General features: G+C 43.4%; 1 protein-coding gene across 8 annotated transcripts in view; it reads left to right on the top strand.

Moving 5' to 3' along the window:
* Fam169b (Protein FAM169B) overlaps nucleotides 1-16,975 on the top strand; it is an 82,406-nt gene that overhangs the window by 44,354 nt on the left and 21,077 nt on the right. For all 8 annotated transcript variants that reach the window (XM_021167236.3, XM_021167234.3, XM_085841645.1 and 5 more), the window contains one exon: nucleotides 7,504-7,681. In XM_021167236.3, coding sequence (XP_021022895.1) covers nucleotides 7,504-7,681 — 178 coding nt within the window. The remainder of the gene's footprint in view (nucleotides 1-7,503; nucleotides 7,682-16,975) is intronic.

Genomic DNA, 16,975 nt, shown 5'->3' with positions numbered 1-16,975 from the left:
TGTTAATAAATTAAAGATGGATACCAAGCTCCTTTATCAGGAGTCTGAGTGAACAGGTTTTCGAGACAGGTTTTCATTCTCTTAAATATATTATTTATTTTTATGTGTGTTGGTATTACCGCTTGTATATGTGTGTGAGGGTGTTGGATCCCTGGAACTTGAGTTGCAGACAGTTGTGAGATGCCATGTGGGTGCTGGGAATTGAACCTGGGTCCTTTGGAAAAACAGCTAGTAAATGCTCTTAACCAGTGGAGCCGCCTCTCCAGGGCTAAGACAGGGTTTCTTTGTGTAACCTTGGCTACCCAAACTCACCAGGCTGGCCTGGAACTCAGAGATCCACCTGCCTCTGTCTCCTGAATGCTGTAATTAAAGGTACGTCCCACTACGGCCAGACCGGGGCAGTTTCCTTTTAATCCCCAGCTGCCTGAAGAGTGGGTTGCTCTGTGTCTACGTTGTTCATGTCTGCACACTCTTTTCCTGGGCTGCTCTGTGAGGGACCAAGTCTGACATGCTTACATAGCAAACTTTGCTTTGTCTCTTGTTTCTGAAGGCTGGGGGTCCAAAGTCGAGGAGTATATCTTTGGAGGGCTGTGAGGGAATTTGTTGCCTGCTCTATCCTTGCTTCTGCTTGCTCCAGTAGTTCGTTGGCCCAAAATGGCAGTACTTATATGCCTCCACATGGCCTTCTTTGGAAACATTGTCAGCCCAGGTTGAGAGTTCTAATTTTTTTTTTAAATATTTTTTTTTATTTATTCATTCATTCATTTATATGAGTACACTGTAGCTGCCTTCAGACACATCAGAAGAGGGCATCAGATGGTTGTGAGCCACCATGTGGTTGCTGGGAATTGAACTCAGGACCTCTGGAAGAGCAGTCAGTGCTTGAGAGTCCTAGTTTTGATGAGGACATCCGTCGTATTGGATTTTGGAAGAAGAGTGCCCCACCATGGCTCAATTACCTATAAAAATTACAAAAGAGTTCCCTTTCAGAGGTGCTAGTGGGGATTGCAGTATCTTTCGGGGGCACAGCTATCAGTTCTAGCCTCTTTCCAGCAAGGAAAACAGGAGCATGTGGTGGTTGACCAGATAGCTGAGTACCACTCAATCTGCTCTATCATCTCAAGTCTCCTCTGTGCCTCAGTGTGTAAGCTTTAGTCTGTTCCACTTCCCTGCTGGGTTGAGAAGTGTTTCTTCTGTCTGTATATTCAGGTCATGGTTATTGATAGAAGATTTAGAAACAGATCCGGTTCTGTCTGGCATATCTGTTGCCCCAGCTTCTTCGTGGGGCTGGTCTAATTTCAGAATCTTCAAACCCTTGGTTGTGCACGTGGAGACACAGGTTTGAGTTACATAGTCAGTGAGTGACTTAGCTGGGTGTAAACTTCCGTGCCTCTGATGTCTGACCTGGAGCCTTTGAAGTGTTGTAGAGCTGTAAAGTAGGAGGGAGCCTCGGGATGGTGAGGGTGGAGTCACGTGGCTTCTCAGAATGCAAGAGAGTAGCTGCACTTCAGCTGGGGTGCGGCTATGGAGGGAGGCAGTAATCAGCCAGGAGATTTGACCGTGTGCCTCATAACTACCTGTTCATCTGGCTGCCAGATTTATTTTAATTATGTGGGTGAGATAAAGATTCTTTACCCTCTTGAAATGGTGTGTCTCTCCACAACTGGTCTAGAAAACTACTTTCTGTTCAGTAAGTGCTGACTGAAATGTCAACATCTGTTCACTTTCAGTTTGGAGAATAACTTTATAGAGTCGTTTCTCCTACTGGACAGTTAAAGCATTGTTTATGCTTTATGGCTGGGCTTGTGGTTCAGGAAGAAACTTTGTTTTGCAAGCATAAGGTCCTGAGCTCGAATGTCCAGCACCCATGCAAAAAGCCAGGCATGACTTTGTCTACCCAACCCGGTGGTGGAGGTGGTAGTGGTGGTGGTGGTGGTGGTGGAGGAGGAGACAGGTGAACCCTTGAGAGTTCCCTGAATGGCCAGCAGAGACAAGATGTCAACCTTTCTCCTCAGTAAGAGCCTGTTTTAATACAGTAAGACCAAGAGTGACTGAGGTAGACACCCAAGGTCCTGCTCTGGCCTTTGTGTGGGTGTCCATGGTCACATGTCAAGTACACGCACCTTACCAACACACCAAACAACACATACAGATTGAAATTTTAAATTAAGTCCCGTTTTTTTAAGCAAGTTTCATTGACATGCAATTTGCATACCATAAATTTACTGTATATATATATATATATATATATATATATATATATATATATATATAATTCCATGATGTTTAATGGTCTTCAATCAACCACTGCATAACACTTTCATCATTCTAATTCTGTTCTTGGCTGTATGACAGTCCAGTGTATGGATGGACATTTTATTATTCCATCTTCTGTTGATGGATATTGAGTAGTGTGCGCGTCTTAGCTTTCATGAGCCTCTTTGTATGACTTTTTATGAGAACATGCATTTTGAATTTTCTTGTATATAAACCTAGAAGCATAATTATTGGTCACATGGTATCTTTCTTTCTTTCTTCTTTCTTTTTTTAAAGATCTATTTATTTAGTGTATGTGAGTATACTATCATTCTCTTCAGACATCAGAAGAGGGCATTGGCTCTCATTACAGGTGGTTGTGAGCCGCCATGTGGTTGCTGGGAATTGAACTCAGGGCCTCTGGAAGAGCAGTTAGTGCCCTTAACCGCTGAGCCATCTCTCCTGCCTGGTATCTCTCCAGCCTGATATCTCTCCATTTCATGTTTTGAGGAACTGCCAGGATTCCTGGCACAGTAACTGTACCACCTGACTTTCCCACCGGCAGTGCCAGCAGGCTTCAGTCTCTCCATGTCCTCAGCAATATGAACTGTCGTCTGCTTCCTCTATTCTCCATCTGTGCTGGGCATGGGAAATGTCCCCCACAGTCCCAAGTACTTGAACACTTGACCCCCAGTTAGTTGTGCTGTGTGTGGGGTTACAGAATCTTTAAGAAGTAGAGCTTTGCTGAAACATGTCACCGGAGGAGGGTATTGAGGTTTTAGGATCCTGTCCCACATCCTGTCCTCTCTCTGTCTGTCTGTCTGCCTGTCTTTCTGTTTCTGAGACTGTGTCTCTGTCTCTCTCTGCTTCCCATGTCTGGGTTTAACATGACCAGCCAGTTTCCTGCTCCCGCTGTCTTGCTTTCCCCGACCTGTCGCCATCTCTTTCCCACCATGATATCCTCTGTCCTTCTGGAACTTTAAGGCACAATAACCCTTTTCTTCCTTAAGGTGCTTGGGGTAATGGTGTTTTCACCACAGCAGCAGACCAGGAGCTCATATGTCATCCTGTAGGTGTGAAGTGGTACCCTGTTGATGTGTGGATGTGCTGTCCCTGATGGCTAAGGATACTGAGCATCCTTCTTTATGCTCATGGGCCATTTGTATGTTGTGATGGTCTGTATGTGCTCTGCCCAGGGAATAGCACTATGACAGGGTATGACCCTGTTGGAGTAGGTGGATCACTGTAGCTTTAAGATCTTCATCCTAGCTGCCTGGAAGTCAGTATTCTGCTAGCAGCCTTCAGATGAAGATGTAGAACTCTCATCTCTGCCTGCACAATGCCTGCCTGGATGCTGCCATGCTCCCACCTTGGTGATAAAGGACTGAACCTCTGGACCTGTAAGCCAGCTCCAACTAAATGGTTTTTATAAGAGTTGCCTTGGTCATGGTGTCTGTTCACAGCAGTAAAACCCTAACTAAGACATATGCCCTTTTTGGAAGAATGCCTGTTGATCCTTCCTGAGCCCACTTTTAGCCTGGGATATTTGAACTTTTGTTGTTGAAATGTGTTTCCCACATATTCTTGGTGCGAGCCATTTGTCACATATTTGTGATTGAGAAACATGCACGGCTCTTTTCCCATTCTGTAAGCTGCCTGTTTAAAAAGATTACACCCGGATTCAGTAGACTCGGTAAGATGTTATTATAGATGTTCGGCAAGGTTTTCTTCCAGAAAACTAGTGCTGCCTCGAGACTCAGCAAAGGAACACTATGCATGTTGCCCCAGGCCCTTTGTGGGCACAGTGGCGATTTGGTGACTGCTGGTGCTGGAGTTGAGTGCTGATCAGACTCTGATAGAATGCTCTAGAATGTGAGAGGTTGCTTTTCTCACTTCCCATCCCTTCCAAGTTTAGATTGGGAGCCCACCTCTGAGTTTCTTAGTGTGCACTGTAAGGATGTTTATGTTCTGAATTGAAAGAGCTTAACAACGTGCGGTGACATTCTGTGCTCTCACCCCACCCCGTACATGGGGACATTTCCTTCTGTTGTTGGTAAGGCTTTGTCTTTGCTTTTTTTTTTTTTTTTAAATAAGTTTTGTTTCTTAGCGACTTATTTTTCACAAATTACTAGAAAAAGCGTCTTTAATGCTCTCTTTGTTAATGTAATTAGTGGTCCCAGTGAGAGCTTAGAAATGGATCTTAGTTTGATGTTTTCGGAAATGCTTCTAAGTCAAAATCACATGTCACGCATTTTTTCCTTCCTGTAATGGAATTGGACAAATTAAGCACACTCCCTTTTCTGCCTTCTTCTCTTGCCAGTGTTTGATTGGATGCTTCCCCTCTGCCACATGGAGTCTGCTCTCTACTCCACTTTCCCTCTGGTTTCATAAGTTGAAAAAAAAAAAAAAACACAGCCTCCCAGATGATACCCATTAGCTCTGAGACCAGCTCGTTCTCAAAGCTGAACTTCATCTGGCTGCCACTGTCTGAGATAGAAAGGGAATCCGTCAGATCTGAACGTGTCTTCCTCTTCTAAGACCTGGCTCCAGATGAGGGTGACATATCTTCACATTCTGCACCAACGAGGAAGTTTGTGGACCCTGGACACTTGGTGCCGGATGTTGTGGCATTGCAAGCTGCCTTAGTAACTGCTTTTTAAAGTGTGTCAGTATGGTGGGTCAGTGGGTAAAAGTGGTTGCCGTGGCAGCCTGATGACCTAAGTGCGATTCCCCCGACTCCATGTTAAGGTGGAAGGAAAGAACTGACTCCACAAAGTTGTTCTGTGACCTCCATATGTGTACCATGTGTCTACACATGTACATCTTGTCCTAATGTGCATGTGTGCGCATGGTGCATGTGTGTGTGTGTATGTGTGTGTGTATGTGTGTGTGTATGTGTGTGTGTGAAAGACAGAGAGAGAGAGAACACATAGACATACAACGATAATAACAGACAGTGTTTTAGAGCTCACTCAGTCTCTCCTCCCCTTTTGAACTGAATCTCAAAGAAGGCTGAATGGCCGAGATCTCCCAGGAAATGAAGCTGAGATCCCGCAGCTACAGGTGATGGTGTTGATGATGATGAGACGATAATTTTTGGGTCTGGTATTAAACATAAACCTAGGGTAGGTGGCTTAGTTGGTAAAGCGCTTGTCATGCAGGTATGAGGACCTGAGTTCAACACCTGGAACCCACATAGAAAGTGGCACATGGTGGCACATGCATGGTGGCATGTGCCGAAGAGTCAGGGACACACAGATCCCTGGGCTTACAGGTCAGCCAGCCTTTGGTGAGCTCTAGGTTCAGTGAGAGACTCTGTCTCAAAAATTAAAGGGGACAGCACCTGAAGAGTGATATCTAGTGTGGACCTCACTCACGCATACATACACTCTCTTTCTTACACACATGTACACATTTGCATACACTCACACACATACACACTCACACACACACACACTCACATACACTTTCTTTCACACACGAGCATGCACACACCCACACACCAACATATAAACACACTCCCTACATAAACAGGAACATACAACGTAAATAAGTAAAGCTGACAGTAAAACTGCGCACTGTTGCTAGCAGCGGATGGTCGCTTTCCCAAAGCCTCAGGTCTGGTGAATGAGGAAGCAGGAGGGACGTAACTGCTGTTTGGGCTGGTGGAGTAGGTGTGCTGATTGGGATGGAGGAGCCCTGGCCTGTTAACCCCAGCCAGCATCTTGAGATAGCCCTAGGCCAGCTGTCTCAAGCTGTCTTTGGAAAGAGACAGTAAAATCGGTCCACGTTCTCACTTAAACTTTTTGAGCTTCAGCATCTGCACCTGTAAGCCAGACCCTCCCCAGCTGATGAGAGTCAGGTAACAACATGTGGGCGTGGATCTGGAGGTAATGTGGATCCATACACACACACACACACACACACACACACACACACACACACACACACACACACACACACACACACACACGCATGGACGTACATCCATGCCCACACCCGCGTCCATGCCCACACATGCACCTTGGCTGTCACATAGCTTAGTTGTAGGAAGAAAACTCAGCACCATGATACATTCCTTGTGTCAATGGCTGGCTGCTTTCATCCTTTACGCTGCATTTTCTCAGTTATTTGTGCTGCCTCGAGGGCTGTTGGTAGGATTAATAATCGGTCACGGTCTGGCTGTGTAGCCAGACATGGCCATGTAGCCATGTCTCATGTGAATCCAGAAGAGAGGCCTGATCTCAGCCACACGTTTGCTCTTCCTAGGCCCTGTGCTCAGAAGACTCATAGACAGGAACATAACATCATTTTGGCTTGAATCAGAGAAAGCTTCTGGGGGCTGGTGAGATGGCTCAGCGGGTAAGAGCACTGACTGCTCTTCCGAAGGTTCTGAGTTCAAATCCCAGCAACCACACGGTAACTGACAACCAGCTGTAATGAGATAGGATGCCCTCTTCTGGTGCGTCTGAAGTCAGCCACAGTGCACTTATTTATAATAATAAGTAAAGCTTTGGTGGGTGGGATTGATCGGAGCGAGCAGGGTTGACTAGAGAGAGCAGAGGTCCTAAATTCAATTCCGAACAACCAGATGAAGACTCACGACCATCTGTACAGCTACAGTGTATACTCATATACATTAAATAAATAAATCTTAAAAAAAAAAAAAAAGAGAAAGCTTCCAAGGAGATGGGCCTAACTTTGACCACAGGGTTGTTTGCTTTCTTGGATCATTCTGCCATGGGTGGGCAGGAGGGTTCTATTCTATAGCTTAGTTCAAGGTAGGCCTTGAGTCCTTGCAATGCTCTGGGGTTGGGATTCTAGGTGTGCTTGACATTTGTCACAAGTTTCAAAACTCTGTGACTTTTGCTGTGCAACAATCCCACACTCCCTCACCCTCGCCACCCACGGGCAGGGCAAGGATGCCACGGTGTTAAAATGGCAGCTTGGGTTATTTCAGGACACAGAGCATCTCATGGAATGGTTGACCTGGCTGCCCTGGAGGCAATTTCCAATTCTGTCACTCTCGGCAGACCCCCTTTGTCATGCTCTGTGGACTTACGGGGTTTGTCTGTGGGCCTGAGTCATCCCTGACACTGTTACTCCTTCCTACCTTGTAACGAGTCAATACCACTGCGACTTCATCTTCATGGAAAGCAGCCTGCCTCACCTGGCCCTGCCGTGCGTGCATACCACTTCCTGTCTGGTCTCACTTGCTGGGGGCCCCTCTTTCTTTTTCCTTTTAAGGTTCAGTCCTTTGGGGAAAGGATTATTCTCTTTGTTCTCAACGTGATTGTTTTTGGAAGACTGGAGAGAAGGCTGCACAGCGATGACATGTTTTTCTTACCTCACCCTGCGAAGGAGCAAGCTAAGATTCTGTGGAGAGATGGAGCCGCGGTTGCATTTTACTCAGTCAAAATGAAAGGTGAGGGACACATGGCCTATGAGGTGGGGGGGGGGTGGGCATCCCGGGTGTCTGCCCATCTCTGCAGACCCCCCCTTGGCACTGGCACTCTGTGGACTCTTCTGGCTTAGGATCCCCAGCTAAGTAAACTTTTGTGTAAGTCAACCCAAGGCATGGATTTCATTTTCGCATCTCTGTAAGCCTTATCCTGGGTTCCCAGGAAGAGTTTAATGCTTTTGTGTTTTTCTTAATGTTGACAATTAGCTGTCAGGATAAATACTATTGCTGATAGCTGGCACGTGTTCAGGAAGCAGCCCAGATGCCAAGACTTTCAGACGTTACCTCAGAAGACAGAAGACAAGACAGGGAATTGGCCACAAACACAAGGTTAGGTTAGACAACAGCAACTTCCTTCTAGGGTCCTTGGCAAGCCTTAGGCATTCAACCATCGGGCTGCAGGTGTCTGTCTGTCCTTTCAGATAGCTGCTCTCTTTAATAGTCTTTTAAAAGGCAATCAACATCTGGCCTAGCCAGTTCCAGCATCACCGCCGCTTACTTCTTATAAAGTTATTCTTTTTCAAAATTGCTTTAAAAATTCCAAGTGTTTATTTGGCAGGTGGAAGGAGGATTGGCAGAAGTGAGAGGGCCAGAGTATAACTTGTGCCGGTCTGTTCTCTCCTTCCACCATGTAAATTCTGTGTATCAAACTCATGTCATCAGGCTTGCTTGGAAACACTCTGAGCAAGCTCACTGGCAAGAAAAGTATCAATTTTAGCAACAATTAAACTTCCCAGAAAATCCCCAAAGGATGTGCTATTTTTGGAGGTAAGTGTTCTTGGTGGATAAAGAAGGCTGATTTTTGTTTTGAACCATGTTCACATTGTGTGTGTGTGTGTGTTCGTGTTCTACTTGTCCAGGATGGGATGAAGTCCCTTCCTCTCTTCTTCCCTTTCTGCCTCCCCCTCTGTCTTCTGTAATATGACTAGAGCCTCATGCTTTGTTAAGAGTCTGCTGAGGTCAGGTCTAGGTGCTTTGGCACGTAGCTGTCTCAGTAGCATTCCTTGGATGGTCACTAGCCCTGTGATCTCAGTGTCTTTATACCTTCTCAGATTGTCATTTCCCTGGCTTGTTAGTTTCAGATAGATGGATGGGCCCAGAGAATAATTAAGATGAAGGGGAACCACTTATAATTCATCTTCCCTAAAGCATGTTTCTGGCCTCATTAAAAAAAAAAAAAAACTAAATAGCCAAGCTTAACAGTGTAAGAGAATCATGTACAGTTTGAATGCCTGCCCTTGTTGATCTAGTCCTGGGTCTCCTGGTAGAGACAGGTCATAACTGGGATGTCTTAGGGTATTGCTAGCTTCTATAGGACCAGTTTGATTGTTTCCTTTTTATTTTTTAAAGATTTATGGCTGGGCCATAAATCCATAACTCCAGTTCCAGATCAGATGCCCTCTCCTGGTACATGGTACCAGGCATATATGGTATACTTACACTTATGTAGGTAAACACTCATAAAGTAATTATTATTTTTTTTCTGAGATAAAGTTCCTCTGTGTAACACTCCTGGCTGTCCTGGAAGTCACTCTGTAGAGCAGGCTCACCTTGAACTCACAGAGGTCTGCTTGCCTCTGTCTTCTTAGGGCTCTGATTAGACCATACCTGGTCTGTGCTATCATCTTAACTGCTTGTCTCTCCTCCCCACTTCCTTGTTTATTTCACAGGACAGTTTGGAAATTATTGTTGCTAGGCCTTCACTTAAGGCTTGGTAGACCTTGGTAGTGACTCCATCTGGGTCTGAGCTTTTCTTTGCAGGTAGACTTTTTACTGCTGCTTCTATACCATTGCTTGTTAATGTATTTGTTTAAATTGTTCACATCCTTTTGATTTGGGGAGGCCGTATGTGTTTAGGGATTTATTCATTTTTTTTCCCCCTAGATTTTCTAGTTTTTTGGCACATACGTTTTCAGTTTTCCCTAATGGTTCTCTGGATTTGTTGAAACCTGTAGTAACTTTCCTTTTCAGCTCTGCTTTCTGTTAGCTGTGTGCTCCCTGTCTCTCTGTCTTTCTGTTTCCACCCCCCTACTCTTAATTCATTTGGCTGCAGGCTTGTCAATCTTGTTTATTTTTATTTTTTATTTTTAATAATCAATTTGTTGTGTGGTTGATGTTCTCTTAGACACGATTTTGCTGCTTTCTGCCTGGATATTTACTGCTGACTACTATTTGGGTTTAGATTATTCTTGTTTTTTTAGAACATTGAGGCGTGTCATCAGGCTATTTATTGAAATCTATCTACCTTTCTCTTTCTTCCTTCCTTCCTTTCTTTCTTTCTTTCTTTCTTTCTTTCTTTCTTTCTTTCTTTCTTTCTTTCTTTCTTTCTTGTTTTTTTGAGACAGGGTTTCAGGGTTTCTTTGTGTAACCCTGGCTGTACTGGAACTCACTCTGTAGACCAGGCTGGCTTCGAACTCAGAAATCCACCTGCCTCTGCCTCCAAAGTGCTGGGATTAAAGGCATGCACCACCACTGCCTGGCTATTGAAATCTTTCTTGTTGTTATTATAAGTACTCATAGCTCTAAACGTTTTATTTTTTATTTTTATTTTATTTTAAGATTGCCTTAGCTGTATTCCAAAGGTTCTGGTAAACTGTGATAGTTTCCTTATCTGTAAAATTTCCTCTCTGACTTCTTCAGTGACCCACTGGTCATTCAAGGACATAGTGTTTTATCTCCATGTTTTTGTTTAGTTTTTTTCCCCCTAATATTGATTTCTATTTTCTTGCACAATGTTCTGGTAAGATACAAAGCATCATTTAGATCCTTTTGTACTTGGTGAGGTTTCAATTGTAGCCGGAGTATCTGATTTTTAAAAAAAAAAAAGTTTCATGAGAATATGGGCTAAGACAAATAGGTACTGTGTACCTTATGGGTGAATATGTAGTGAATCTTGCAGGTGAATACGTACTGTATCTTACAGGTAGAATATTATGTAGTTTTCAGGTGACTTTAGTTGCTCTGTTCTGTAGTTTAACTCTTAAGATTTCTTTGTTGGCTTTTCAGTTAGATGCCCTCTTCTGAAGATACGCATAGGGTGTTGAAGTCACCCAATGCTACTGATAGTGTCAGGGACCTGTTTGATCTCTATGTCTACTAACATTTGCATGTTGAATTGGGGGCTCTAATGTTTAGTGCATATATTGGCACTAAACTCTTGATGGATTGTTGCCTTTATTAGTATGTATGGCATTCTCTTTATCTCTTCTGACTAACTTTGGTTTGAAATCTATTCATATTGTTGGAGACATGGTCTCATATGTCCAGGATGCCCTTCAACTTCCTTTGTAGCTGAGGGAGACCTTGAACTTCTTGTTCTCCTGTCTCCCTATCACAGTCATGCCTGAGCAGTACAGTACTTGCAAGTGAACCCAGTGCCTTGTGAGTGCGGGGTGAGCACTATGCCAGCTTAGCTAAATCTTCATCCTGAAAGTCTAGTTCTATCAGATACCAGAACAGCTAGGCCAGCTTGTTTTCGGTTTCTGCTCACTTGATAGATTGTTTTTCATTCTTTGCCTCTATCTATGGATATTTTTACCAGTGAGTTGTGTTTCTTGGAGACAACAGATGGTTGGATCTTGTTTTTTAATCCACTCAGCCAATCTGTGTCTCTTTCGTGTTGACTCGAGGTCATTTACATTTAGAGTTATTAATAGCGGTGTTTGGATGACTGTTTTCCTCTCTGTTAGTCTCAGGAGTTTACTGGTTTGCTGGCTTGGCAGTGGTGGATTCCTTCCCAGCTCTTCTTAGTTCGTCTTTCCCTCTCATGAAGTTTATTCTTTCCTGTGTCCTTGAGATGGTGGGGTAACAGACATAAGAAAACAGCAATATGGATGGAAAAGGGCAGAAAAGGGAAGACAATTCTACAAGGAAGTTAAGAGTTGGGGGAAAATAGAAATGTTGGAAAAGAAAAAGAACAATGAATTAAAAAAAAAAAAAAACAGAGATAGCCTTGCGTGGGGCTGACCAACTCTGCTGCCACCCAGGCCCAGATGCAGTGTCTTGACTGCTGCTTTAGCCCGGACTTGTTGAGTTCCCCCCTTTGCCAAGTAGTCAAAGATGAGCTGGAGATGTGGCTAGACTTTCACCACCATGACGTCTTCTCTGATCCTTCCAACTGAATAGGCCTCACCTTTAGTCAAGAAACTACCATAAAGCCAGGTCAGTGGCATGAGTCAACAGTCATAACACATAGGAGGCTGAGGCAGGATGGCTGAAAGTGTGAGGCCAACCTGAGCAATTTGGCAATGCAGTGTCTCAACAAAACAAAACAAAACAAAACAAAACAGCCCCTTAAAAGTCCCATATATCTCTGAGGACCAGGAATCTATTACAAGGACTCTTAGGAGCCAGTATGACCACACTCAGATCACAGCAATGCTAAGGAATAATACAGGGGGTTAACCAACTATCAGAAGAGAGTTTCAAATCTGGGAAGAGTTGTGGATACTTCCTCCTCTTGGCTTCTCTCTGGGGCTGGCCACAGGGTCGATAATGTTGGATTTTACTGTGTTGACATTTTATAGTGCTTCTCGGCACAGTTTCTCCTCATTAGTTTAGGTCCCTTTGATCAGAACCTCTTAGTTTAGCTTAGGACCCCCTGAAAGTTAGAATTCTACTGCATGAGCATACGAAAACATACAAATTCCCTCCAGAGAGGACCAGGGGCCTGGCTCTAGCTACTGAAGACTGTGCAGACCACCCCTAACATTGTGGCGATTTTGAGTTTTTTTTTTTTTTTTTTTTTTTTTTTGACTCTACGACACACTGTGACAATATATGTTCAGTGGAAACTATAATCTGAATTTTGATCATCTTCTGGATATAGTGATGTGTGGCTCCTTACATTCCTCTTCCACCATACTGGGCAGAAGCAACAAACTGTTGTGCCAGTGGAGCACTGAAAGCACCAGATAACTCTCTGCAGGTTTCTGTGTTGTGCTGTTTGGGAGGCTAGGCACCTAAGAGAATCTTCTCAGTTGTCTATGCCTGTCTGTCTGTCTGTCTGTGTCTGTCCATCTGTGTCTTGTCTCTTCTCTCTCTCTCTCTCTTTCTCTCTCTCATCTTTCTCTCGTGCACACAAGCCTTTAAATATAATTTGAAAGATGAACAGAAAAAAAAAACCCTCTGGGCTTTATAGTATTGCCAGTTTTAATCCTTGTACGGTAAAAACGAAGTAAGGCGCAATTCCCAACTCCCTCAGCTGCCCCCACTTCACACAATCCCCCTAGAGTCAGCCCACCTCTGTTCTTGTTACCCATGTCCCGGCAACCACTGCTTACCTTCCCATCACTGTAGTTTCTGAGTTTCGTGATTTTGTCTTTTTAAGACAATCATGGAAGTGGAACCGTGCATCATTTAGCTTTTTGAGGCTGGGTTCTTCTGCTCAGCATCATGCCTTTGAGATTTTCCTCATACAACCCGGGTATCATAGACTGTGCCTCTTTATTCCCAAGGAGCATGGTCAGTTTTCAAACAAACACAAGTGCCTTTGTATAGAATGAATGGACATTTTCCGGTGGACTTCTCATTGGAGGCAGTTTGCCAATAGGCTGGTTTTCATTTCTTAGTTGGTTTGGGGGTTCTGTGATTGGTTTCCTTACAGAATAGTGACATGTTAAGTCATTTTACTACTTCATGGCCAGAATTTTCCCTAAATAATAAAAAAATAGTGGGTTTTACTTTAACTTTTACTCTCAAACCACCAGTCCACAAGGCTGTTAGCATTTAAGGGAAGAAAGTGCTGACTGTAGGCATAGATCAATTTAAGAAAGAACTTGTAAGTATTACATGTGCAAGAATCTACAAAGAACAAACTTGTCTTCAAGATTCCTAACAACCCAGTGAGAATGAAAACCATGGAAACAGGAGTGTCAACTACAAATGTTAAACAGGATGGTTAGGAACTTGGATAACCTGGGAGGCCATGGGGATGGCCTTACTTCAGCCCTTTTTGTGACTGAGACCTTATGCTTCAACCTTCTCAAGATATTCAGGACCATAGTCACCTCCTGCATTGTGGCCCTTTGAGGCAGGCATCCCTTGTGACATCTTCTGGACTTTTGTGGCCATCATTATTTTTCAATAAAGTTTTATTGGTACACAGGTACTCAAATGACTGCTTTTATACTGTAACCTCAGAGTCTAGGCGTTGCAACTGAAACCTGAATCCCAAAGGCTAAATTTTTTTTTTTTAATCTCATCCTTACAGAAACATTTTGTTGACCTCTGTTCTAGAGAATACATTGTAAACATCTCCTATGAAAACAAAACAATTTAATTAAAATTGTATTCGTGGAATTCAGGAGTGTTTAGCGTTTTGGCTGCCATCTTAATAGCTGCTTAAGTGCCCTGGGCTCCAAGGCTTCTGTCTTAATCTTGTAGAGTAGCCCCAGGAGAGACCCAATAGCATGATTATAACTAAAAGATTGTGCTAACAATTAGCAGAAGCCAGCCTGCTTAGCCATTTCTGTTTTAGAGCTCTGACTCAGGAGTATCCCCATGTCTTTGTTATCTGCCTTCAGGCTCTTTGATTGGCAAATCATCTAAATTTGGGTATTTCCAGCCATTTCTTTTAATGTTCCACAGAACAGCAGCCATCCTCAGTGTATTTTCTCCCGGGATTTTTCAGGACAAGATCTATGTGGGGTTTTGACCCACCCCTAAGGTCTGGGCTGCTATGGACTCTCCGTTTGGCTATTTTGTATCTATCAGGCCACACCAGAACTCTCTGTCCCATTGTGATTCTCAGAAACTGTTGGGCAGGGTAGTTAACTGTCTCTGCCTTTCTACTTACCTTTTTAAATCTTCTAGAAAAACTTCTTGTCTAGAGAAGACAGTTTCTTCTGTTATTTGTTGAGTGCCTATTCCTGGTTTTCCTTGTGGCCCACCTGTGATTTCTCATTCAGGCATTCTGAGAAGTGACACATGCATACATAATACATACATATGGGAGCACACACACATAGGCACGCACACACACACACACACACACACAAACACCTTCCTTCCTTTTTCTTTTTTTCCTTTTTTTTTTTTAAAGACTCTCTGGGTAGCCTTAGCTATCGCAGAACTCTCTCTGTAGACCAGGTTGGCCACGAAACAAAAGATCCTTCTGCCTCTGCCTCCTGAGTGTTGGGATTAAAGGCATGAGCCACCACCACCAATCATACCTTGCTTTTTTTTTTTTTAAGATTTATTTATTTATTTATTTATTTATTTAATGTATATGAGTATACCATTGCTCTTCAGACACACCAGAAGAGGACATCAACTCCCATTGCAGATGGTTGTGAGCCACAATGTGGTTGCTGGGAATTGAATTCAGGACCTCTGGAAGAGCAGTCAGTGCTCTTAACTGCTGAGCCATCTCTCCAACCCAAGATTTACTTATTTATTTTATGTATGTGAGTACACTGTAACTGTCTTTAGACGCACCAGAAGAGGGCATTGGCTCCCGTTATAGATGGTTGTGAGCCACAATGTGGTTGCTGGGAATTGAACTCAGTACCTCTGGAAGAGCAGTCAGTGCTCTTAACTGCTGAGCCATTTCTCCTGCCCCATACCTTGCTTTAATTAATCCCGTTCCTCATTCTTGTTGGACATTGTTGTCCAAACAGCCTCCTGGCTTTGTGTCAGTTCCTCTTTGGTGAGTCTTCTCTGCTCTTCTCAAAGGCTCTGTCTCAGGTCTGCCCATGCTGTCGGAGTGAAGACTTCTGATTGTATGTGGTGCTGGGCTGTGTTTCCATCATTTCATTACAGGTACCCACGTGATTATGCATTTCTTTCACAGGAATCTGGTGCCCATATGATCCAGCCATCTGTGGTGACCTAAATTAACTTTGCCTACATTGTTGACTCTTAGGTGTTTATATTAATTTGTGTGTTTTTCTTTGATATTCAAATGATTTATCCAATATTTTTCCCTGTTGTTGACGATCTTTTTAAATTCCTTGGAATGTCCTATTGCATATAGCTTTGGGGAAAGCTCTCTCCCTTTCTGTTCCTTGGGAGCTGTTTTTTTGCAAATTTGGTAGAACATATTCCTGAAGTTACCTGAGTCTTGTGATTTTTCGTTAAGTGTCGGAGGGTTTTAAGCTATTGATGTAATGTTTTAATGCTTGTAGCACATTTTAGTTTCTCTCTTTCCATTTAGTCAGTTTTGTTAGGTTGTGTTGTCCTTAGAGATGTTTACTTTTGATTTATTGGCATGTTCTCCTATTTTAAAAATTTCTGTGGCACCTCTAGTGATGTTGATGCAGGACTTTTTAGTTCATTAAAAAAAAAGATTTATTTATTATATTTACTGTAGCTGTCTTCAGACACCCCCAGAAGGGGGCATCTGATCTCATTACTGATGGTTGTGAGCCACCATGTGGTTGCTGGGATTTGAACTCAGGAACTTCAGAAGAGCAGTCAGTGCTCTTATCCACTGAGCCATCTCTCCAGCCCCAATGCAGGATTTTTGAGAGCAGCAGGCTATTTCATCGCCTATTTGTACATTTCCCAAGGATAAAAGATACTAGACACTCACCGTGGTCAAAGATCATTGTCACACCAAAGGTGATTAAAGTTGTTTGAATATGTAAGGTGGAAGCAGGCATTATTAAAAATTATTATAAATAATTTTTAAGTGTGAAAATAAGGAAAAATGAGAGAAATCCTGGAGAATGGGAGGGGTTCTCCAAAGAGGAAAAAATCCCTGAACGCCGTCATGTAGGGGTTTTATTGGGCTATGGCAGAAACTGGACAGTATTCGGACTGGCCAATTCTCTGGGCTATATTGAGCAATGCCTAGGGAAGGCCCACTCCCTCCATGTCTGTACCCCTTGCCCAATCATGTCTGTGATCGTGCATAATTTATATACTGTCTACCCATTAGGGGACGTTGAAGCCCCTGCTGTCTACCTCTGAGTTGGTAGGTATTGATCTTGACTGTCAGGAGCTGATGCTATTAACTGCCTCTGACCTTTAGGGTGTCGTGATAGTGTCAATTAGATTGTTCTTTTCTTTTCTTTTTTCTTTTTTCAGTATAGAATAGAGTTTATTCAGAGCATGGGGAGGGGAGTTAAGAGAGTAGTAGAGGCAGAGAAAGGCAGAGAGAAGGAGAGAGTAGAGAAGTAGAAGCCAGCCATGACTACCTGGCGAGAGCAGTGAAGGGAAGGGGAGCAAGAGGGAGCAGAGAGAGAGGCAAGAGCTTTCTTTTTTCTCCTTGTTTCTCCCAGTTTGTTGTTGTTGTTTTTGTTACTCCTATTGTTT

Source organism: Mus caroli, unplaced genomic scaffold, assembly GCF_978045245.1.
Source record: "Mus caroli unplaced genomic scaffold, Mus_caroli_1 scaffold_8, whole genome shotgun sequence".
Lineage (NCBI taxonomy): Eukaryota > Metazoa > Chordata > Mammalia > Rodentia > Muridae > Mus > Mus caroli.
This window is presented reverse-complemented; position numbering and strand designations above follow the sequence as displayed.